Raw genomic sequence first — 25,296 nt, 5'->3', positions numbered from 1 at the left:
TAGGGCCAATAGAATGGTTTGGGTTGGAAGAGACCCTAAAAATTATCTATTTCCTGGGCAGGGACGCCTGCAACTAGACCAGGTTGCTCAGAGCCCCAGCCAACTTTGCGTTGAACACTGCCAGGGCTGAGGCATCCACAGCTTCTGCAGACCACCTGTGCCAGTGCCTCACCACCCTCACAATAAAGTATTTCTTCTCAGTATTTAATATAAACCTGCCCTCTGTCAGTTTAAAGCTATTCCACCTTGTCCTGTCTCTCCATGCTCTTACAAAAATTCCCTCTCCTCGCTTGTAAACCCTTTAGGCACTGAAAGGTGCTCTAAAGTTTCTCCAGAGGCTTCAGGTCTCCGGGCTGAACACCCCCAGCTCTCTCAGCCTGTCTCCATCCTCCAGCCCTCTTCAAGATATAATAACTAAGTATTTTGTCCTAAAGCATCACAACAAAGCAGCGAAAATGAAGTTGCAGTGTTTTCCCGGCTGAAGCTGAGCTGGGTGTGGCCCCGGCAGAGCCCGGCAGAAGCGGGGAGCTCCCGCGGGGCGGCAGCTCAGGACTGCGGCACCGTCGGCAGCGGCTCCAGGGAGTGGCTCTCCCCAGCAGCTTTTGCTTTCCCTCTGCGCATTTTGTTTCCTTATTTTTGTGCGAGTTAACAAGGATACTTTTTTTTTTTTTCTGCAGTGATTTTTTTTTTCCTACTTAATCTCTTAAACTCTAAAATTGATTCATGTTAATATTAATAATTTAAGGGAAATAAGCCTTTTCACGGTCTAATCACACCAGCATTGAGAAGTGACAGTTGCCTCTGAATAAAGGATGGCATGATTGGCAGGATTACCTTCAGGCAAGGAGAGATCTGGAGAGAAGTGGAATAGTGTGAAACTTCATCTCTCTCCCATGCTGTTCAGATTATTTATCAAAGTATGTGAAGATCAAAAAAAAAAAAAAATCAAGGGAAATGCATGCATGTAAATTATTAACAGCCTGCCTCAGAGGATGAGCAGATTTTGTTCATACTGTATTAACTATAACAAATTTTATTACATATTCAAAGAAAAAGAAATAGAAGTTACAACTCCATCATGGTAGTAGATAACGGGTGAAATAATCTCATAAGAAAATATTATCTACAAAATAACATTGTAAATATAAGAAAATATTGTAAAGAAAGTAGCTGACTTACAGGGAACTACTTGTTTATTTTTTATTTATATTGTTGACTCTTATAGGTTGAAATGGAATGCTTGCTCTAGTCCAAACAACGACATTCTGGTGTGAGCCGTCTGTAACTGAGATCTGTAATGCAGGCCACCAACAAGAATAAAGACTGGTTCATGAAGCAGTAGCACAAAAGCAAATCTTTATTTGCTGTTGCTCAGCAACCATGTGTGAAAGGCCCATTTTTCATTTTTGCCTTAACTTGACAGGAAAATGATAATAAATATGAGATTATTATCACAGGGTATAGATTATTTTGAACAGATGAACAGATATGTCAAAGAGAGGTATGTAATTTGGTACTCTTGAAAGAGGGAATATTAGAGAAACTGAAAATAAAGTTGTAGGTTTATTACTGGCTTGCAGTTCATGCACAGTTCTTGAAAAAAACCTAGAAAACATTATTCTGTCTCTCTCGTTTCTCTATATGGTCCATTAAAATGAATCACTTGCTGTTATTCAGCCTGTTGTTATCTGTGTCAACTTCTAGTTTCAATACTATGAAACAAACCATTCTGTGGTTGCTATGCAACAGAAATGAAAAACTAAAATATGTTTTATTTTGTTTGCTAAAATGATACGTGCCCAACTAAATAAATAGTAACCAGGTGACTAAGGTAGCATCTAATTAAAAGACAAATCAAGGTATTAATGAAATATGCAGCCTACATGAGTCATGATAATAAATCCATCAGTTTGTATCTAAAATGGCAAAGATTTTTAATATATGCAGAAAATTTTTAATATAAGCATAGATTAGCATAATGTATAAATTTCAGGGGTTATACTCTTTTATTTGTTTTTACAATTCTACAGGTATGCTGATTGCCCATCCAACCTATTGCAAGCAAACTGTTTCACAGGCTCCTTGCACTTAGCTGAATATGTGACTTGGGATATAAAGCCAGGTCCACAGGATGTGAAACAAATAAATCAAATAAATTTATTTTATCAAACAAATGTGGCAGAAAATGCAAAAAATCTTATTTTTTAATGTAAACTAAAACTGTGAAAGGCAGGATCATTAAGGAAGAGTCTATGTTAAAAATTAAAACAGCAGAATATGTAAATGCTACTTTTAAAGGAGTGAATTTTTACATTTAATATGAAATAAATTCTGAATTACATAATATATTTAAAAATTACAGTCCTGAAAAATCCAACCAGATATGATAACTTCTATGGAAATTATAGTTGGGTTTCTGTTTGTTTGCACAGTAGAGCAGCACATTCTGTACTGCTTCTACAGACTGGAAGTAAATTGCTTCAGTTATGCACTGCTCTCTTCTGAACAGCCAACACTACTGAAAATGCCAAATGGAAAGATACAAACGAAGCCCTTAACTTTGCAGCACTTTGACTGGTTTTGGTTTGCAGAAGATCTCAAACAAATGGAATGGGGAATATTATAGAATTCAAAATCTAACTCTAACTATTTCCAAACACTGCAAAGAAGAAACAGAAGATATAATTTCCTGATATATTAAAAAAATACTCAGTTATCAAACTCTAAATATTATCTGATTTACATAATCTGGCATATATTCTGTACATTTTCGCATATAGGCTGTTTAACTCTTGATTGCTTTTGGATGAAGAGTGCAAAGTACTCATATTGTTCACCAGGACTGTGAGGAAAAGCATAGCTGTCAGCAATAGCAACAATAACATTATTGGAGAAAAAAGCCACCAGTGTAATCATATGCATGATGTTCTGTAAAAGCAGTTATGTCCACGTTACCAGAGATCCATGGAGGAAGGAATTCTGTTTTCTAAGCATGAAAATGAATTTAACTGAGCATGTCTTACCCCCACATTTGGAAGCACTTACACTTTGCAGGCAGGTACAGAAAGGCAACAGTGAGCGGGGCGGTGGGTTTGAACCCTGGCAGCTGCCTCTGGGTGAGTGAGGGATGTCACCGTGCCTCCAGCCAGCCTGGGTTAGAAAGCAGCAGAGGAAGGAGCCTTTCAGTGTGGCCGAAGCTGCTGGGATGTGAAAAAATTTTATGATTGGCTTTTCGCAAACGTTACAATAAATATGTGTAATGTTAGAAAGTTATGCTTCTCTTATGTAGTGTGTTAAATGTAGTTTTAAGTTACAACATAATCTTAAAATAGAAACTCTGCGATATAAGAGAGCAGGAAGATGAGATAATCAAGAAACTCTTCACACAGAGATGTCAGCGAACAGGGCCCATAAAAAGTTACTGCCTTCTTATCAGAAAAGAGAAACATTCTTCCACCTTCTCTCTGTCTTTTTCAAACCACCAAGATTAAGGAGAAGTTGTTGACAAAAATCAGAAAAGTTCTTAATTTGCAAAGAATTTATGCATCATGTATGAGATATATGAATATGCAACAGGCTATTGCTTTTAAGGTTATTCCTTTGTTCACAAGGTATGCTTTTTGCGACTTAAGTGTCCAAGAGCATCCAAACATCCGTAATTATTTGCTTTTTATTGTCTTATAATTATCATAACTCTAAACTTTATTACTCTAATTATATTACTATTTTTATAACCATTTTATTATTATTAAAATTTTAAAAACTAAGCGATTGGCGTTTTTTTACAGGGAGAAGCTGCTCGGGCGTGGAGCCAGGGAAGGGGCTGGGGAAGGGCGGCCCAGCCCGGAGGAGGCTCAGGAACGACTTTATCGCTCTGAAAGCTGCAGCCAGGTGGGGGTCGGGCTCTTCCCCCAAGTAACCAGCGACAGACGACAGGACACAGCCTGAAGCTGCGCCAGACGAGGTCCAGGTCGAACATTAGGAGGAATTTCTTCACAGAAAGGCCGATTGGAATGGGCTGCGCAGGGACGTGCTGGAGGCGCCCTCCCTGAAGGTGTCTAGGAAAGACTGGACGTGGCACTCAGTGCCATGGTCTAGTTGACCTGGTGATGTTGGCTCATAGGCTGGACTAGGTGACTTCAGAAACCTTTTCCAAGCAGTGACCCTGTCCCCCTCACGGCCTCCTTTCCCCCAGCCGCCCTCAGCGCGGGAAGGGGCGGGGGCTGTGGCCGAGTTCTCGCGAGACCGGACGGGAGTTCCGCGGCGCGCGCTCAACGCCGGCCGCGGGAGGATTCGAAAAGTGGCGGGTGAGGGAGGGGCCGGGCGGGGCCCGGAGCGTCCCCGGTGCCTCGGGGTGTCCAGCGGCGGTTCCGAACGTCCTCAGGTGCCTCGGGGTGTCCCCGGGTGTCCCCTCCGAGCGGCTCCCGGGGCCGGTGTCTCCTCCGGCGGTGCTGCCGTGCGCCGCGGGCTCTCCTAGGCGCGTGTCCGCCGGCTCCGTTCCGCTCCGCTGAGGCGTCCCGCGGGTCCGTGAGGGTTCGGCCGCTCTGAGGGAAGCCCAGGTAAGCGGCACGTCCGGCTCCCCGCTGCCTGCTCTGCCGCGGCCTGGCCGAGCCCCCGGTGCCTCGGGACGGGGCCCAGGAGCGGCCCCCGCCCCGTTCTGTGAAGTGACTTGACGCGCACTAAATGCTGTGTAAGTCACTTTCCCACCTGGGAAAGCACGTCGGGAGACACCTAGCATGGAGGCAATGTTAACGTCAGCAAATAAGGCTCTTGGTGGCCTTGTCCATGTCCCATGGTTTTCTCTTGATAGACGAAATTACTTCTCTTTCTCTTTACTACCCCTCAGTGCTTCTGATATAAATAAAAACTGTTGTTGGGGATGATAACCAGCTTAAATATCGGTTATCTGCTTAAGAATGCATTGTGCTTTTTAAAAATCAGAGTATACATTAGCAATTTATTCTGCTTTAAGACTTATTTACTAAAAAAAAACAAAAACAAACCCACGAAAAAGAAAACAAGCCCTGCAGCCTAGTGATGTTGTGAATCTAAATCCTGATTCAGATAACTAAAATATGTTGGAGGGGAAAACTACTTTAACTATGTAGTGCATGTATAACTACTGTAATATATAATATATATATATTAATGCTATGTATACAACTGATAAGTGACTACAACAGACCAAAATGATCTTGTTTTGGTATACAGTACCTTCTCTAACATTATGTTTTGGTTATAAAGTAGGGAAGACCAATTCCAGGATGAAACGCGAAGCATTTTTGCAAGTTGTGTCTAAAGAGTCAATTGAAGACTTCCTGCGCTACACTCAGAATCCTGTAAGTGAGCCAGTGTATACGTTTATCACTCCTGAAGTCGTAAGTCTCTTACAAGTGCAGAAATCATGTGACAGAGGGACAGAAACGAAACTATTTGTCCGATGTGTGGGAGTAATTGCTGTAGAAAATAAGTTCAAGTGGCACTTGAAGGAATATAGGCTGAAAAAGTTGTGGAATCTGAAATATGAATGTTTATAAGCCAACTGATTTTTTGATATTTGGTTGTTCCACATACCATTTTTAAAAAATAAATTATTAGTATTTGTGTAATTCTAAACAAATACTAATTTCGTGCTGCTGAAATATTACATTGTTAAATTTCAACCCATGAAAGAGTATTGGTATATGATGAATAAGAGTTGATGTACAAACGTAGCAGAATTGTGTTTCACTAGTATTTCTTCATCCGTTTAAAAGTTTGGGCTGTCCACTTGTTCTTTGGTCCATGTTTAATTTTACTTGATTGTTCTTTCTATCACTGAATGCTTTAGAATAGGGGTAGATTGCTCTCTTGAAAGGAAGTGTGGAGAGAACAGGGAGGAACAACAAAACAAATCCCCTGATATCTAGTATTGAAAGCTCATTTTCATATTATGTATATATTGCATAATAATAGAAATAATAATTTGCATTGAGGGGTTTTCCATTCACCTTCAATCTGTCTGGTGTTAAGATATAGCTGAGCTCTTCTCAACATCTTTTGCTTGCTGCCATAAATGGAACTGTCAAGTTATTTCTTAAGCTTTCTAATGGGTATTTTCCTGGTAGTACCTGTGCCGGGATAAAGTGGATCAGTTGACCTCTGTGTGCACAGAGGCATGAACTGATGTAATGTTGCAACTATTAAACCCACAATCATGTTCTATATAATAAGCTTACAGAGTTTGTCTGCAAAACATCCTTGAATCTTTCCCCAAGAAATTTGCTATTCCTTTCATTTGTGTTCCTGTATGGATGACAACTTTACCAGATTGCCTCTGATTAAAGTCTCCTTCCCATTTTTCCTTAAATCTGAACACTTTAACAAAAAATTATTCACTTTAGTATTCACTTGCTGAGTTTCCTTTTCAGTTGATTTGGTTGTGTTGATTCTGCCATCTGCAATCAGTAATTTATTTTAATGTGTCATGAGCTATTTGGATTTAAAATGGTTGGGGTTTCTCTCATCCTTTAGTTTTTCACCACCAATTCACAGGAGTTCTCTTGCAACAGTTTTCAGCTGTTGCCAATATCTCTGGAAATTTTATGTCACCGGCTAAAATGAGTATGCTGATTAAAATTGTCTTCATGTCTTTGTAGCATAAGGGAGCACAAATATTCACATGACTTTTTCACTGTCCAAGCTACTCCAATTATTTTATTAATTTCCTTTTGAAACCTCCAACAATGGAGGATGTGTGACCATGTCTTGTCTTAATATGAGGATCCTCTTTTTTGGATCTCCCTTGAAAAATTCTTGATTGCTTTTCTGGAGGAGGTTGTGGTTAAATAAATCATCATTAAAGCTTCACTGCTTCCCTTTGATTTTGTATTGTATTTGGTACTTAGTTGGTGCTATAGCCTTAGAATTTACCTTTTAAACTCTCCAAAGTTCAGATTTTAGCATCACTTCTTCTTTCAGTGTCTGTTTTCTACCCACGCCCCAACCCCCTTTTTACTTCTCCTTGAACTTTTCTTTTCCACATTCTATAAATATTTAGATTAATCTGTGTCTTCTAGATTTCCAGGGCTTTGCTAATTTTCTATCAAGGTTTCTCATGGGCTTTCCATTTTTTCCTTTGTAATATTTTAAAAAGGTCATATTGTGGTGCTCTTCATTGAGGTCTTCAGCAGGTGCTGTTAGTTTTTTCCACTAAATCCTATTCCAATTCAAGAAAATATATGAATAATTTCTTAGAATAAGAATATAAGAATAATTTCTTAGACAGAAAAATAGGAATCAGATATGATTATCATTCACTGTCATCCTTTCTCCTCATAGATTTTGGAATAATTCTGTCTCATATCATCCCAAAGAAAAATCTAAAAGCTCTGATCTTATTATGAGTTGATTCTTTCTGTTCAAAATGGTGCAATCTTAATATCCTGTCTTTTGGGTTTGTTTGAAGCACAGGGCTGCAGAACTCCCTGTGAGGCCTTTGGTTTATTGTATTTGTTTTCAGGTGTAGGATAGGATAGAAATTCTCTTATAAATATGTAACAGGATCTTTCTTCTCATACCCTTCTGAGAACTTTCTGATACTTACTGCTGCTTCTTTCATTCTCTTCAGTTTTTACCTTTGACTTTCTCTTTTTGATGTCTTGCAGTGTATCTGCAAGCTAAAAATATATTTATTTTGAGATCATGGATGTTCTCCCTCTTTGCTCTGAAGTGTTTTTGACCCAGTAAATCTTCACTTCTGTATTGGAAATCACATCTCAGAAATTATCTGTTCTTTCTCTTGACTGGGCTTGGTCTTCCTTCTTTTCTCTCTGCATATTCCCTGTCCTAGCTCCTTCTTTGGAGCTCAGATTCCTTGTGTCTCTAAGGTAAATTCTTCTAGCAGAATTCTTACTAGGAAAGAGTTCAGCTCAGCCTCGTGGTGCAGTCTCTACTGTCAGAGGTGTGGGGTCAGCGGGCTCAGGAGCTGGGTTTGATGTGGGGCTTTAACACAGGGCAGGGTGAAGAGCTCTGATGTGGGCAGATCATATCCCATATTAATGCTGTTCCTATGGCTCTACTGACTGCTACAGTTCCAGTCCTTGCCTAAGGATTTTCTTTCAACAGCCATCATCAATTGATATTTAAGAGGGCAAAGACATAATCAGGGATGTAAATTCTGTGCAGTTTTGAGCTTCTGAGAGTATGGAATTGTCTTCATTGTTATCAAGGGCTAAAGACTTTGTCTTAAAAGCAGCACTCTTGCTTCATGATAAAGAGTTAATTAGCAGGGATTTCTTTTGCTATTTTGAAAAAATAAAAAATTTAGAAGGTATTTTATCTCTATAACTGCAGAGGAATATAAGTTAATCATTAATGTAAAAACCCAGATGAAATGTAGAAAATATGATGGTGAAATATAAGCCACTTTGCTGATATGAGATTGTGTGGTATCTTCTGATGATTTATAGAAAAACAAATTTGATCATTTTGACTTGAATGAGCTACTTCAAGAACTGCCAAGAAAGCAAAAAGAAGTGCTATGGCAGAGGTTGACACAGCTATTGACAGAGATCTTGATGGAGAACCCTGTGGAAACATGGCACAGGACTGGAGATGGTAACAGTGATGATGACATGGAAGTTGAGATAGTTCCAGAAATGGTAAGAATCTTGTAAAATGAAAATATGATGAGTGTTTTGTGTTTTTTGGGAAATAAAATGGAATATTTCCATAACATCTGAAAACATGCAAGGGTTATCAATAAAATCACTTCCAAATATCACCTTCCTGCCCATTTTTTTAAATGAGTTAATTTATGCTCAGGTTAAGCTGAACTTATGATTGGTCTATGCTCTAAAAGACTAGATGTGCTCATAATTTTAATTAAGATGTGACTTAGTTTTCTTAGAGTTGAATGGGCTTTTTCTATGTCTCATGTTAGTAAACAAATGTTAATGTTGTAGATGTTAAGTTTAAGTAGCTGGCATATAGTATAAGAAATTCACTACCTGATTTGTAATGTCATTTTATTTAATGAACATCATGAAATCTAGATTTGACTGCTTCTTCCACAAATTTAGAATATATAGAATTTTTCTGACTCAGACCCTTATGTACTGCCTTCTGTGCTGTATTCTATGTAGCCCTGAGAATACTGGGGGAAAAGGTTATTTAATTTTGGGGGGAAAGAAAATAAATGCAGTGGGAAAATCATTAGAGAAGCCTAGAGGCTAGTAGAAAAATCAGTCATCTGTTCAGAAGCCTGTAGAATTACACTTGGAGTGAAAGTCACCAGATATACACATCCCTGAGCTACACAAGACCCTGCTAGTTAGGGCCTTTTCAGCTCTGAAGTGGATGTGTGTTTGAGTGGGTTTGTTGCAGATGAGGGTTTTAGTGCAGGAATGGATGCACATGTGCAGTCACAAAGTTATCTACTAGCTGGAGCTGAAAACCCTTTTCAAACTTTTTGAAACTATGTACTTTAAAAATCCATTCTTTTGCCTCTTATTTGATAGGTTTTGGGTGCCAGTATACTCCTTCTTCAAAATGGAAGCATAATAACAATTCAACTTTGCTCTCTGTTGCTAAGGTTCATTTCTTGTTTGAATTATTTTCTGAGTCCAAAACAAACTGCAGAAGTGTTTCCTCAGCAGTGCTTTCTTTCAGAAACAGACTGTAGCAGTGATCCAAGGAGTGGCAGCTGTCGTTACTGCTTCCATACCTGCAGTGGATGAAAATATAAACTACAAAGCTCTTGTAGAATGTGTTTTTATACTAAATGGTGAGTGCTTCTCTGTACAGAATGCAGCATTTTACAGAGGCTGTTTGATCTGACTGAAATCCAGCTGGCCTATGAAACAGAATTCACAGGAGAAAAGTTGGTACTGGTTTGAGTTCATATTTATGAGACAAAATTAAGGGAGTGTTTACCTAAAAATCAGCTACACAATTTCAAAGTTGGAATGTAAATAGTTTTCTTTCTCCCAGCTGTTCACCCAGTGGAAGGAAACTTTGATTATCCTGTGATTTATAATACTTTTAAGGGAAACTCAATATTCCATTGTCACTGATCCAAAGAGTCGGGCCAAACCTTAGAGTTGCCTAAATACTGCAGTGAGCATAAGCCATGAAATGTGTAAATGTGGCAGGAGGTAGCTGACACCGTGAGGTGGAGTTAGTGTGCTGACAGACTACTGTTTTACAGGAATGACTTGGTTCATTGCAGTAAATAAGTATTTCATTACTCTTGTAGGTATTCTTCCTGCATTATCTGCATCTGAAAAAATCCTACAGGATGCCATCCAACGTGTGTGTGAAATGTGGTGGGAGAAGGGACTGGAGGGGAAGGAGCAGCTGGGGAAGACTCTGTTTGTCATTCTGCTGAGAAAAAGCCTCAATAAAGTTGCTACGGTAGGCTGAGGCTGTGTTGACTTTCAGGTTATTGTTGAATATTTCAAGAAAGATAATCCCTCCAATAAAACGCTGCCTTCTCTAGAACAAGTTTTAAAGGTTTTTGGCATCAGTTTCACAAGTGAACTGGATTTTAATTTTTTTTGCATTCCTCTTCATCTTTTCGCTCTTTTGTCCAGTCCAATGACCAGGTTTTTTATTGCAAATAACTTTTTGTCAGCTCAAATTTTAAGTACTGCGTTCAGCTAAGCGTAGAAACAGCTTTTGTGGGAAGCTTCATTTTCTCTTGCTTTTTATCTTTCTACAAATAATTTTTCTTTCATTTTTCAAAATGTGTGAGTTACTTGGAGTATTGTGAGACACATCTTTTGCACTAACCCAGTGGATGTATCCTTATGTCTTTTCCCTGTTTTTTTCCTGTTAACTGCATATATTGTATGCAGTTTAAAAGGTGAAATGATGTGATTTTTACATATTTTGCACAGAATGCCAATTTTCTGTACTTGAGCAGATCTTCATTTGTTGAAGTCAGAATTTCTACAGTTACAAATATTTTTCCCAGTAATGTGATGAAATGAATATCCATAATTTCACAGTCTGTAACAATGCATTTCAAGTTCATTATTTAAAATCTTTTCAATGCTGCTTTGCATTAAAGCAAAGCTACTCCACTCTAATGTGGGCTTCTTCTTTCCTGTCAGGGTGCAGATATAGTTCGTGTATGGAATCTACATCAGGCATTACTTTGTTTTGATTATGATTCAGATGAGAGTAATGAAGTCAAGGACTTGTTGCTTCAGTGTTTTATGAGTGTAAAACACATTAAGAAAGAAGAGGTAAGCCAGCTTTTATCTTACTGTGGTTTTGTGCCAGTGAGCTTTGGTTGCTTTTAATAGTTTTGCAGTTTGTCTTTTTTATGGTACAGTAGATAGCAACGTGAGACAAATCAGCTCTGACTCCAAGCTATAAATGGTGACACTCTGTTTCATTTGGAAAACTTGTTTCTATTCCAGACTAAAGTGTGAAAATTTATGTCTAAATCTTCAGTCCAGTTCTTTTATCCTGAGGCAGTAAGAATCAAGTGCTTTGCTTCTAGTGTCTTTCTCTCGATACTTAAAATCATTCCCTGGTGTAATTATCTTCTTTTAGAGCAGTTTTTGTTTTATTCAAGACAAGTAACTGTAGCAAAATAATTTTCCTTCTAAATGACTCCATCTAGAAGATTGTGTTGCCATAAAAAGAACCCAACTTTACAGAAAAATGAGAATTACTTTATTTAACTATCTAGATTTCTCTCAGTGAACAGTTGCTGTTTTGTTGTTTTTAGATTGTGCCTGTGCACCAGAATTGTGGTGTCCAAGCCTTTTTTCTGGTTAGGTGACCAGACCACCAGACTTTGTCTCTGAAATTCTGACTCTTCCCTGCATGTGTAAAATAGATATATTCCTTTTCCTGTGGAATATATGAACTTCTGTCATAAAATGAGCCCTGAGGTTGCTGCATAATTGTGGCAGTGTAAGGCTATGTAATTTTAAAAATGGAGATAGCAAAGGAATTAGGTGAAGTGTTTGACAGTGATCCAACATCCAAATGTTTGGATACCTGCCATGAAGTCGGTGGGGTTTTTGTTACTTGCATACGATACTTTAAGCTGTTTTAGTTTTGACTAAAACTATGATGTACCAAGGCAATATGAGAGGTGAGAATGGAAGAAGAGAAAATGTGGGTGAAAAGAGGAAAGACAGGAAAGGCTTTATTGACAGAGTTTACAATTAATTTTGTGTCCTTGGTGTATTTAATTTTAAGCCATTTTTTGTCATCTGGAAAAAGTGTGTACTTGTGTGTGTTCTTTGTCACAGTACTTAAAATGCATTAGCTGTATTTGATTCTGTGTTTTTCCTTCTGTAATATTTGAATCCACTGTATTAATATTTCATCTTCATATAGGCACAGTAAATAATTGGTAAATGTATGTAAAATACACTTGCTATCTAGGCTTCAGAAGCAAATTCTTGTAGTTCTTTTTTTCTTCCACATCGTGTGAGACTTTTACTATAATGTGCTAATTAATACACAGCTTTTCCAAAGGAAGCTTGCACCTTGAATCTTTGAGTGAAAGAGTATAAAAGTTGTGGGTTTGTTGTGGGTATTTTTTTAAATATGATGGGGGAAAGCAGTGGTAATCAGTAATGAAAATTTTTCCTGGCATATTAAAACTCATCCACTTTGCTCCACAAGAATGTGCGGATTTGGTCAGACTTTGCACATTTTGTTTTCCTGCACATTTTTCTCTTCACTCTCCCAGGGATTTCTGGTTCTTGACATTTTATTGCCTTTGCATTTTCCCAGGCCCATCTCTTTCTGGGTGGATATAGAGAGCACCTTGCTGCACTCTCTGCTCTGTCTGATCATTAGTGGTTTGAATCCTTAATTCTGGATTCTTTGCTTTCTGTCTGGAAGGACTGGCTGAAAGCTGCAGCTCCCAGCTGTAGCCAAAGGGCTCAGCCTTGGCCAGTGGTGGGTCTGCCTTGGAGCCCACTGGTATCGGGTCTATTGACACAGGGAAAGCTTCTGGCACAGAAACCACCTCTGCAGGCCTCCACCACCAAACCCTTGCCATGCCAGCCCAAAACACAACTCACTTTGCATCCTGGAGGATAGCAGTTCAAAATAAAAGGAGAAGCATAACCCATTCTGGAAAGATCCCAGGACAGGGTTCAGTTAAATTAAGTGTCTGAAATAAATTTAGACATCTGTGCAGGAGCATAATCAGTACAGGTCCTGGGAAGGATTTGATTGCCTAATGAATGACCCATGCTACATTAAATGACCTAAGTTGCCTCAGACATCCATGTGGGGCTGGCACGTTAAACACTGTCATAGATCTCTGCCTTCTGGAAAACCATCTGGGCATGTAAAATTGCTCTCTGTTTAGGGTGTGCCATATTAACCCTAGTCAGCAGAGTCAACAGAACAATTCAGCTCCATAAAACAGTAACTAAACAGCTGATCACATAAATCACTCTTCAGACAAATAACATTTCAGGGACTTAAACATCCAAATTCACATGTCTCAGATTTGTGAGCAGAAATCCAACCTCACTATATGAACCTTCAGTACTTACCCAGAATGGGAACTGACTTGGATTTTCCTAGCTCTGCAAGACAGGAGATTCAGAGTGCTCAAAGCATTTTCCTGTTGCTGTGAGGCCATTGTACTTCAGTTGCAAGTAGTTTTGTTTGGGATTTGCATGCTGTGGGAGTTCAGTTGCAGTGGTAATGCACCTCATGTATGTTCTCTAATTTCCCTTCCTGGCTCATTTCACTAATGATAGATTTCTTGTAGCAGCAAGAAACCAACCAACTCCCCCAGTATCTCTGCTGGACCTCTTTTTTTTGCATTCTGTATTGCTTCTAAAATGCTTGTAGTAATACCAAGTATCAATGTGATGTATTAATTGCTTTTGAGTTGAAAGTGAGCTTCTGTGTATCAGGCCTAATACTCCCTTTAGTGCCTGCAGACTTGTTCTGCAGTTGGTAAGAAAAGTAATCCTAGTTGTTATAGAGTATCCCAGAGCGCAGCACAATAGTAGCTTAAGCTACTGTAACTCCAGGTTGCAATGATCCTGTGTTGCCATGGACTAGCATTCCTCTTTTCCTTTTCATAGTGTAATGTTCGAGCAGCAATGTCATGGTTTGATTGAAGGAGGTAGCTGCTTTCTCCTAGTAAGATTATTTTTCAGACAGCTTAACTGTCTGGAATGGTTCATTATATGCAAGGCTGAAGGAAGGGAAGAGTCAGGAATGCAGTCTATCTGTTCTAAATCAGATCAAACTGATAGAGAACTGCACATTTATAATTCATTGCAAGATCTGGGAGTTCAGTGTTTCTTCCTTCCCAGGCTGTGCTGTTCAACACACAGTAATATTTCTCAGAGGCTTATCATCAGGCTGCATTAGTGGAGTGATCCTCTGAATTCATCTCTCTGTGATTTATGAAAGCATTCTTATTCACGTGGGGTTTCCAGTCAAACAGCTGCAGAGCACGCTACTGTGTTTTAGAGGTGGGTCTGTTGTACTCGTTCCTTGCTCACCTTCTACTGTGTGTGCAGAGCAAAGTCACCTGCTCTGTGTCCACAAGCACAGCAGTACCAGACACTCAACACTCTGATACTGCATTAGTCCCAAAGATGATAAGTTCACAGATGACAGATTCACCTATCACCAAATTATCTCTCACAATAATGAGAATGTTGTTACCAATAATTATTTCAGATCCATTAATCACAAGCAGCAGATTAAGCTAGAGGCACTTATCATTTTCAGGAGCAGGCTCAATCTTTTAAAACCTAAGGCTAAAAAGAATTCATTGGAAGCTATTTTTTGACTTTTTATCATCTATCCTGCTGCTGAGGTTGTAGAAAATGAGATGAGTTTGTCCTCATCCTTGCCTTGTGGAGGGAAGAACTGTAGGTCAAAACTCCATTGACCTTTTATTTTGTCAGGGATGTTGATGTGTGACATGCCAAGTGGGACTCCTCTATGTTTATATTGGGCCACCAAAGTTGGAGATAGAGACAACTCTCATTGACAACAGGAAGGATTCCATCAGACTTGAAGCCAAAAACCTTGACATTGTATTTAGCCTTTAAGTCTTGATTTTTATGAGCTTCTGAGTTACTTCTTCACCCAAAGGCATTTCAGCTATAATTGTGCAGTTTCTGTCTGTGTGCTTCCATCTCCCTCCCCTAGTCTGTGACTTCCATCTCCCTCCCCAACTCCAAGTGTATCTGGCATTCTATTTTCTCTGTTTGGTCTTAAGTGTGAACACAACTCTTGGGTCAGCTCTCGATTGAAGTGCCTCTGGACCTCTGCTGTTTATTCAGTGACACTTTTGCACTTCTGCCAATGTGCTCTTTACTACTGCACTTCCTTTATTAATATTTCTAATTTATTTTTAGCTAGAAAGCTGAGAGATAAAAAGGATCCTTACAACTGGCTGACTCACCCTTATGTGTGATCTGACATTTTGAAGTCTTACCCTCACCTGTAAGACAAGGCAGAGTGAAGCTGCCTGTACACATACTGTATAAGGCTCCAATTCCTTGGACAGATCTTGCTGGTTCTGGAAGAGCATTGGCTTATTTCCTTCATCCAGAGCCTTCCAGTGCCTTTTGTTACAAAATTCTATTGCACATCAGATTTGTCATCATTGTTCCTGACTTGTTAAAATGGAAGAAAGTTAATTTAGGAAAAATAGTTTCTAATTTCATGAAAGCAGCTCCAGGAGGTTCACAACATTACCTTTCATGTGGCAAGAGGAAAGGAATTGTCCTTGCTGACCAGAACATTAAATTTCTTCAGTGGCCCAGCTGTTCTCTGTGGCTTTGTTAAAAATACGTCTGTGTCCAGTGCTGGTAGAGTTGTGGTGTTTTATTTATGCCTTCACTGTCATTCCAGTGTCATGCAGGGATGATATTGCACTTGGCAGAGCTCGCTGATCCAGCCTTGATGAGGGTGCTGATTGCACAGTCTGCTGTCATTCCGGACTGCTGCTTGAAGGCACACCAAAACAGAAAGGACATGGAAAGAGTGGAGGCAGATACATGATCCACATGTTCATTTGTTTTGTGTTTTTTCTACAGTATGAATAAATTAGTGCTTGAATTCTGTTTAATAATTAAGAATCTTAAATAGTTTCTTCCATTTCACCTATGCATTTTAAAATTAGAGATGTGATTTCCTTTGTATTTGCTGATTTTTGCGGTAGCTCTTAAATTGGGTATTCTTCTGAGCTTTGAGTTCTGTTTGATTTTTCCTCTTTTTCCCTCCCCACAGGGAAGAAGACTCTTAAGTTTTTTGTTTACCTGGAATGTAAACTTCATTAAAATGATACATGGGACTGTTAAAAACCAATTACAATTCTTTCCAAGGTATGCATCCCAGTTAGAGTACTTAATTAGTAAGAGCTTGTCTAAAATCTTATCTTACTCTAAAAATACCTAGTGTATTGAAAAAAAAAATCAGTATTCAGAAACCCACAAATCTTCTGAATATTACTATATTGTTTCAACAACTTTATTTAATAATAGCTCTGACATGCCTGGGTGTACAGTTATAGGAGCAGTAAATGTTTATTTGCCATTCGCTAAAGCAAATGACTTTGGATAGAAATTGATCTGCATTATTTGCTGTGCTTGTGTGAGGGTTCAGGACCATTTCTCCTTTTGTAAAGGGTTTCTATTTTTCCTATGAGTAATCTCTAATTTAATTTTCTAGGTTTCTATATAAAGCATTCTAATAAGAAGTGGCTTGCAGGATAAATCATAGCCTGAGAACTTGGCTGATGGATAAAAAATATGGATTTTTTTTTCTCTGTTTATTCAGTGAAATATTGCTGAAGTAATTCTATGTATTAAAATCAGAGGCTTTATAATGCGTTCATGAAGAATAATATATTCCTGTACATGTCTATAAAGAATTTAAGGCATTCTTCATGACATAACTGGTCAAGTATTTCTCTAAATATTTTGACTCTCCCATCATAAGAGATATTTCAAGTATAATGTAATAGTGCTTGGGTTCATTAATTAAGAGTTTACTTGGTAATTATGGGTGTCGACTTGAAATCAAGATAATTTCTTCTAAAAACCAATTTGATGCACAGAATTAAGAACAATATTGGTTCTTATACAAAACTTAATGTTTCACCTTTATGAATTTTACAGATATGGTTAGTATGCTTTCTTGACAGTGTTTCCTATATGTTAATAGAGCCTTGATGGAATACATTGCAGAAGTTTACTTCAGGGCCTGGAAGAAGGTGTCAGTAGAATTCATAGAGGTAACACTATACTTGAAATTTCATTTGGATAGTTTTGAATTTCAAGGTGGGAAAGACTCATGATTTTCCACCAGAGAGGCTCCTTTAACAAGCCTTAAGGAGTTTTTTTCCCCTAAGGAAAGGGCCTCTTCAGCAGTGTCAAGGAGTAACTATATGTCATGCTTTGAATGTTTTCCCAACTGAGATCAGCTTGGCTGCAGTTAAACAACTTCAATTCTGCTGCTGAAATATTGGTTCACACAAATATGCATATACACGTTTTTCATAAACATACCTGTTAGCTGAATTACTTAAGCTTTTATTCACTGTGTGCAAGTCTGTATAGTTGATAGCTCAAGTATGTATCTACTTTTTGTGGATTTCCATGGAAATTATTAAAGGCATAATTACAGATCACAACAATGCTAGAGCAAAATTTCAGATACCAAAATACTCTTATTTACCTTGCTTTTAGCTTCTGACAATTGGATACACACACATATATATTTATGTATATTCTGAAATTCTGAAATTTTGAAAATCAGTTGAGACAAACTGAGGCCCGCAGCATAGAAAAATTTGGGCAAAGCAGAAGCCAAGTAAGAAATCATAGCAGGTACTATTTTCAGTTGCTTGTTTTAGGGAAAGATATAGTTGCTGAACAGCTACAGTACTTATTATTGTTTTATTGTGTTAACAGGAACATGTGTGTGTTTTACTGTAGGGTATTGAATACAACTGCATTCAGGATTTCATGCATCATGGAATTCATCTTCCCAGAAGTTCTCCTGTTCATTCAAAAGTTAGAGAGGTAAGTTCCAGGAAAGCATGACATGAACTAGTAGCATCAAAATGAGATCAGTTGCTATACAGTGGAAAATTTCCATTTCATACTAAAATACCATACCAAGTGTGGCTGGAATGGAAATACTTTCCTTCATAGCAGCCTGTGTGGGGCTGTTTGTGGTGCGCTGGTGGCACAGCAATGTTCTGGCTGCTGCTGAGCAGTGCCTGTGTGGTCTCAAGGCTTTCTCCTCCCCACATTTTCCCTTGGGAGTGGGGTGGGCGTAAGCTGACCCAAATTGACCAGAAGGATATTGCATGCCATACAACCATCATTCCCTCAGCAAACTGAGGGAAGGTGGGTTTTGGAGAGGCAGCCATTGCTGGGAGGCTGGCTGAGTATTGGTCTGTTTGTGGCAGGCGGTGAATGGTTGCATTTGCATCATTCCTTTGGGGATTTTTTGGTCCTCTTTGCTTCATTTATTAAACTCTCCTTATCTTGACCCATGAACTGCTTTTCTCTTCCAATTCTTTTTCTTCCCCACTGAGCAGGGAGTGTGTGCATGGCTGTGGGTTCTTAGCTGGTGACTAGGGTCAACCCAACACAAATACTTAAAAAAATAGCATATTCTGAGATACAGTGTTAGAAGAATTTTAGGAGGAGCCTGCTTATAGTTTTGCACCAGATTTGTCTTTGCTGCCCAAATGTAGAAGGGGATTTTCCAGAGTGCCAGAAATAGATTTTACAGTCTGTTATCTAAACTTTCTTTACCTGTAGAATTGACCTTCCCATAGATGATCACAGGGATGAGAAGTCTTAACCTTTGGTTTGGATTTTTTTGGGTTGGTTTTTTAAGGGGGTTTGTTCTGTTTTGTTTTCTCATAGCTATAGGATTTCCTTGTCCTGTGATTCCTGATGGATGGAACAGGCTTTTGATAGGGCATTTCATGTTTTTCAGACTCTGGGGCTTATGGTCTTGAAAGAGGACAGTGAAAAAATATGTCTTTGGGCTGCAAGAGGAGTAGGTCTTGGAATAAATTTGAACTGACCACTAGAGGGTCAGCTTCTTTGCAAATTTTGTGTAATCTTGTATTCTGTTTTCCAAGATCTTCAGGGAATTATCAGTGCTGTATTGATCAAGGCCAGAAATGTTCAGAGGATGATCTCTTCTCACTTTCTGATTAATTACCAACCTTAGAACACAGCTCACACTACTCAGTGTTTCAAAGTGAAGGAATTCATATCAAGTTACATTATGTCCTTTTTCTTACTCTGCTCTAGTCTTCAACTTTCTCTTTTTTTCCTGCATAATTCAGATACAGAAAATAACAGGATTTTTAGCTAATTAAGCACTGGTTTGAGTCCCAAAGTGTGCTGATACTTGCTTTTCATCTATGCATAAAAAATGTATTAGGTTTGTACATGTATATTTGGATAACTCCACTTACCAGATAAGTTCCTTTGTTCTTAACAGAGAAAAAGCTTATTTATCTGCAGTTCATAATTTCATGGTTTCAAAGTATTTTTGCCAATTACGTTAAAAATAATTTTTTACAGTACCAAAAAATTAGATGTTTCTGTGAACTTCTCTAGCCATGTTTTTTTCTTAGTTGTTGATCTTTATATAAACTTATTGACTCTATAAAGTTATTAAATATTATATTTATTAGATTTTTAAAAATTTTACTATTTTTGAGACTTCCTAATAAGATAGAGGGTCAATTAATATGTTTTATTTTATCATTTCCATAGCATGAGAACTCTGGTCTTAGATAATTATGAAATGTAACAGCCCCTTACCACTTCCTGAGTGTAGAATGTTAAAATGGCTTTGGGGCCTGTTTTATTTGTCTTTTCTTAGATGCTGAGTTATTTTCATAAACAAAGTAAAGTCCGTCAAGGAGTTGAAGAAATGCTCTATAGATTGTATCAGCCCATCCTCTGGAGAGCACTGAAGGTAATTATCCTTTTTAGAAATACAACTGTCTTTCTCCAGCTATTAAATTTTGGGTCCCTTCCACATCTTCTGTTTTTATTATTTGCTTTTAAAATGAAATGGCCACAAAAACCAAAATGAGTATTTAACATAACAGATGTAGCTGAGTAACTTTGCAAGTTGTCATTAGGCATAGCATGCACAATAATGTTCTAATTTGTTAATATAATTTACTTGTAAAATGCACTTTTGTTTACAGGTACCTAGAGTGCTTTCCAGGATTGCAGGTGGTATTCTTATCTTTTCAATGTGAAAATTCTGTGTAACCTTGTATTATCTTTTCCAAGATCTTTAGGGAATTATCAGTGTTTTATTGATCAAAATCAGCAAAGTTCAGAGGATGGTTTAGTCTCACCTGTTGATTAATTACCTTAGAATACAGCTCAATGAATTTATTAGAGTATTAATTTAGGAAATCATTTTTTCTAGTTGGATTGTATGGACATTTTTGTAAGTTAACAAAATACAGTATTCCGTTTTTAAGGGAATTGCTGCCTGTCAGTGGAGAGTCATAGTCACTTGCCAAAGCCCAGGACTCAAATGTGAGACTGGACTACTTTTTGGAGGAAGATTCTGTCAAACCTTATGAAATCTGCATACATTTATTTGGAGAAATACAACAGAAGGTGTGGCGGGTGGGGAAAAAAAGGGTACTGATTGATTTGCAGCAAGACAATGGGAGAATTCCAGAAATTGTTGAAATTTTGTACACCTGCTATTCACAATTTTCACATCACTAGTGGTTGCATTGCTGGAGCAAATCATAGAGTACTGCATGAAATATTTGGGGTTTTGTGCTGTTGCTGTGACTCAGAATCACCAGTAGTTTAAGATGCAGAACTAAGAAGGGAAGTTTATAAGTGTTCTACTGTTATGGATTCAACTCCAAAGCTTGAAACGTCAGTTTAATTTTAGATAACCAGTTTGATGCTGCTAATTTAGCCAAATTCCTAATTTAATATAGTGAAGAAAAAATTCTGTTCTTGAACACTGCTTGTGAAACAGAAAGGACACATCAGGCCTCTTTACTCCTCCTTCTTGCAGAGAGCAAAAATACTTCAGTTGTAAGAATACAATGAATTCCAGAGCTGTTGATGCTAAAACTACTTGATTTCATCTCAGAAATCTTTAAACTGGGAATGCATATTTGTAATGCAGATCTCTGTTTTTTCTTCAGTTCCTTGTCTTGCAAGTACTTATATTGCATGAGCTTCTGTTGGGGCTTTTACCAGCACATCTTTTATAAAACCCTTTATGAACCTCTTTAAGTTTTTATAATATAAGCCCATATGTATCTTCTTAATATTTTTTTCATGTTCTTATTATGAAAAGCAAGTGTCATACAAACATAAAAGAGATGTACAGTGATTGGTTGTTAGTATGAGAAGATATATGGTTATAAAAACATTATTATTTAGTATAAGTAGTGATTAAGCTATTTCTTATCAAGCTGAAAAAGTCAAGAACCACTCCTCCAGGAATTCAAGCTTTTGAAGGAAGTGACTCCTTTAAAGTGTTTAGTTGTCTTTTAAAAATTTTTTAACATCCCACATGTTTAAATGAACATGTTCTGGGGATGCACTGTTTTAAATAATTTGACGTTAATGGTCTGATGCCTCAGACCATTAAATTTAAAAGAAAGCTGTGAAAATTAACTGAAGGAAAACTTAAAATATTGTTTCAAAAGATTCTGAAAGTTTCTCAAAATAATACAAGCATAATGGTAAAGAAATATTAGTAATTTAAATTACTGCAGGCTCTGGCATGGAAAAGTCAGTATGGATTAAAACAGTCCATGAATTTAAAGTCTTAGGTTCTACCTCTGTGAAGACATTGTACAAGCCTGAATATGCAAATACATTTGGGATAAATTCCAGTTAATTAAAGGCAGGAATTTGAACTGTGGGTACTAAGTGCAGAATTAAAAGTGAGCTTAATGGAATTCAGTGTAATGCACTTAAAAAGTTTATGGAAATTAACTTTCTGGAATGGCTATGGTAGACAAGGTCTAGGTTATTGCACAAAACCACATTTGAATTAATTTTCACATGCAATGTTAGTGCAGAAGAGCTATTTCACCCTGAAGTCACATATTATCTTGTTATGTGTTAGTTCTTAAATATAGACAAGCTCAGAGTTAAAAGATTTTTCTACAACTTTATAGGATACAATTAAGAATTACGATATTTTCACCTTTAAAATGTTTGCATTATCTCTAATAAATAAAGAAGAACACAAGTCCCTAACTAAAGAATGTATGTATGTGCTTTATTTACTTCTGTAGTATTCAATTTAAAATTCCTAGTCATTTTGTTGACTTGAAGAATTTGGAATGTTATGGTCCTAGTCCACCATATCAGGTTTGGACAAGAAGAGAAACCCAAGACAGATTGTAAATGAAGTAACTGTTGTTCATTTCTTTTGTGCTTTTCTGGTTTTATTTGTCATTAATTTAAGCCTAAATATTACATGGTTATTGCCATGTTTCTTTTCCCTGCCTTTGATCTCAATGTGATTTATGACAAGGGAAAAAGAAAATTAAATTATTAGCATAATCAGGAATTTCCCTGAACTGTTCTGACTTGCTGCTAAAATTAGGCCTACTTTGCTTGTTATATTGAGAGACTTTTTTTTTAAATTGGATCCAAAATCTGGACCAGATTCTTCCTTCCAAGTCTTCTTTCCAAGAGAAGCCAGTAGAGGCTCTTAATCACCACATTGCTATCTTTGATAAATAAAATATAGTTAGGTGGTTAGATTTCAGCGTTCTCCTTGAGATGCCTTGAATTTCTTCATGGTTTCATTGCCTGCTCTCTTTTTCTGTCCTTTAAGAGTCCACAGGATCAATTATCTTTCACTGAATAAGTGTCTAAATTTGCACCCTTTTTGCACCTTTTTCCTTTTCTGCATTTGTGGCTCTACAACCAGTAAAATATATGGTACACTGAAAATTGTTAAACATGGGAAAATGTTGTGAGGCTTCCCATAGATACTTGATGAGCTGCCTGGAGCTCAGAACATGGTCCTAATACTTATGTGCACAGATGCAGAACTGAATATGTTTTTGCTGGATAAGTTACGCTCCAAGCTTTCTGGTACTTAGTTACTAAATACTATTTTCTTGAAGAAATAGACCTGACCTTTTCAATTAAATCACCTGTCTCTTGACAAGCAAGTTAATTAATCCAGTCTGATTGAATTCAGGAGTCTTCTGTCCTGAAGAGAAGCTTTAAGGCCACCAAGAGAAATCCCAAGTGCTTTTAATTTATTCAGCATTACAGAAAGCAGAAGGGCCCTGACTCTTGATTCCTCAGGGTCATTGAAGATAATGTGCTTTGAAAGCTGATTGTAACAGTAACTCAGGTTTTATTGAATGGGCAGAAATCTAAGATAAAACAATAAAACTCATATGTGAATTTAAGTTCTTCCGTCCATTTATAGATTCATCTCTTCCATCTACTTAATTAAAAACACTTGTTTAAATGTTTGGAAAACAGTATTTGGCAGGATACACCTTTGGGTATTAACAGTTGGTCCTTATGGAAAAAATATCTTTTCCTCCATTTTAACAGGCCAGAAACTCAGAAGTTCGAGCAAATGCAGCATTTTTGTTTGTTGATGCTTTTCCTGTTCGTGATCCCAGTTTTACTGCTGACGAGATGGACATTGAAATTCAGAAACAGTTTGAAGAACTTTTTGTAAGTTTTAATGAAAGTAAAATGTTAAACATGAAACTTTTGTCAGAACTAGCTCAAGAAAAACATGTTGATGCAATTAAAATTTATGGAGTTTCTGGATAATTGTAGGGAAATAAAGGTCTGTGGCACAGAAAATATAAAAATAAACTAATATTTTAAATTTCTATAGTATGTTTTCTTCAGATGCTGTACAGCACTTTAAACTTTAAAAAGGAACTGTTTTGGTTTGTTATTCATTAATCTGTGAATGAAAGATGCCTTTCAAAGATTAAATGCATGAGTAATGATCTTGATCCTTACTTAACCTAGGATTGTGGGGGAAAGCTTCACAGTTACTATGGAAGCACTCAATGAAAGTTCAGTACTGTATTACTAAATACTTCTGAAACTGAATATAATGGAGAGAACCTAAAAATCTCCTTACCAGTCCAGATGGGTGAAAATGGACATAGTATTTTCATTAAGAAAATGTTGGGGAATTCCTGAGTAGACATCAGATAATTGAATGAATTTCAAACTTGTTATGTTGTTCCATAGGAACAGTGATGAGTGTAGACTCATATAAATAGAAGTCCAAATATTCTTAATTAAGTCACAAATGCAAGACTTGATTTATTTAAAAAAAAATTCAAAAGTCCAATGAAAAAAGTTGGCCAATAGTTATCTTAATTTTGCTTCTGATTTAAATTTCCATGTTTTCTTCATAGTAAAATGCATTGAGGGACTATTAATTTTACAGTTCTTTTATTGTATGACAGTTTTCTTAATGATTGAAAGGTAATGGAATGCATTTGGTTTATGATAGGCTCAGGTCAAACAGCAGTAGAGTCATAATAACCCATATGCTCACAGTATTATTTTTCTGTTTGCTTTAGAATCTCTTAGAAGATCCTCATCCAGTTGTCCGCTCTACAGGGATACTTGGAGTTACTCAGATCATATCCAAATACTGGGAGATGATTCCTCCAACAGTTCTTGCTGATCTTTTAAAAAAGATAACAGGAGATCTGGCATGTGATATAACATCTGCTGATGTTCGATGCTCTGTTTTTAAAGTAAATGTTTTTTATCATGATTGTCATTTTTCTATTTTACTCGATGTGCAGCTTTCTAGTATAGGCCACTTAAAATCAAGGAAGTTACTTGTTCTTCAAAATGTCTTAGGCCATGGAATTCCTAATAAATAAAGGTTTTGCACATTTCGTAAAATCCACATGTTTGGAAAATACAAATATCTTGAAATAGTAACTGATTGGCTTTCTGACTCTAAGATTTTTCAATTCCAGTTGTACACACACTGTTTTGACCCAATAATTAAATTTTTTTAGCTATTAGAAATGATTAGACTTGAAGCTATATGTAGTTCCAGGATTTCTTACATCGCTGGCTTGAAGGCATCCCAAGACATGCATAATAAGGATTTTGTATCCCACTTTGTGTGTCTGAGATTTGAATGGATGAAAATAATTCCACAGTCTGGTGATGCCTCCTCCCATGCATTGCTCACTATGTTAGAAATAGTTCATCTACATCTTTCTGGCATGTGAGAAGTAACTGATAGCTTGGACAGAAAAATGAACTCCCTAAGCACCATTTTCAC

At 37.4% G+C, this 25,296-nt stretch overlaps 1 protein-coding gene across 1 annotated transcript in view; it reads left to right on the top strand.

Moving 5' to 3' along the window:
* The first annotated feature begins 4,421 nt into the window (after positions 1 to 4,421).
* NCAPG2 (non-SMC condensin II complex subunit G2) overlaps positions 4,422 to 25,296 on the top strand; it is a 44,620-nt gene continuing 23,745 nt past the window's right edge. Inside the window, exons 1-12 of the mRNA XM_030264280.4 lie at positions 4,422 to 4,559; positions 5,245 to 5,339; positions 8,451 to 8,642; positions 9,652 to 9,766; positions 10,238 to 10,395; positions 11,097 to 11,231; positions 16,234 to 16,328; positions 17,170 to 17,239; positions 17,943 to 18,029; positions 19,864 to 19,959; positions 23,571 to 23,696; positions 24,572 to 24,751. Of these exons, the coding sequence (XP_030120140.4) occupies positions 5,265 to 5,339; positions 8,451 to 8,642; positions 9,652 to 9,766; positions 10,238 to 10,395; positions 11,097 to 11,231; positions 16,234 to 16,328; positions 17,170 to 17,239; positions 17,943 to 18,029; positions 19,864 to 19,959; positions 23,571 to 23,696; positions 24,572 to 24,751 (1,329 nt within the window). The 5' untranslated portion in view covers positions 4,422 to 4,559; positions 5,245 to 5,264. The remainder of the gene's footprint in view (positions 4,560 to 5,244; positions 5,340 to 8,450; positions 8,643 to 9,651; positions 9,767 to 10,237; positions 10,396 to 11,096; positions 11,232 to 16,233; positions 16,329 to 17,169; positions 17,240 to 17,942; positions 18,030 to 19,863; positions 19,960 to 23,570; positions 23,697 to 24,571; positions 24,752 to 25,296) is intronic.

The sequence above is a fragment of the Taeniopygia guttata genome, chromosome 2, assembly GCF_048771995.1.
Source record: "Taeniopygia guttata chromosome 2, bTaeGut7.mat, whole genome shotgun sequence".
In the NCBI taxonomy this organism is placed as follows: domain Eukaryota; kingdom Metazoa; phylum Chordata; class Aves; order Passeriformes; family Estrildidae; genus Taeniopygia; species Taeniopygia guttata.
The sequence above is the reverse complement of the archived record's forward strand: the minus strand, read 5'-3'. Positions and strand labels throughout refer to the sequence as shown.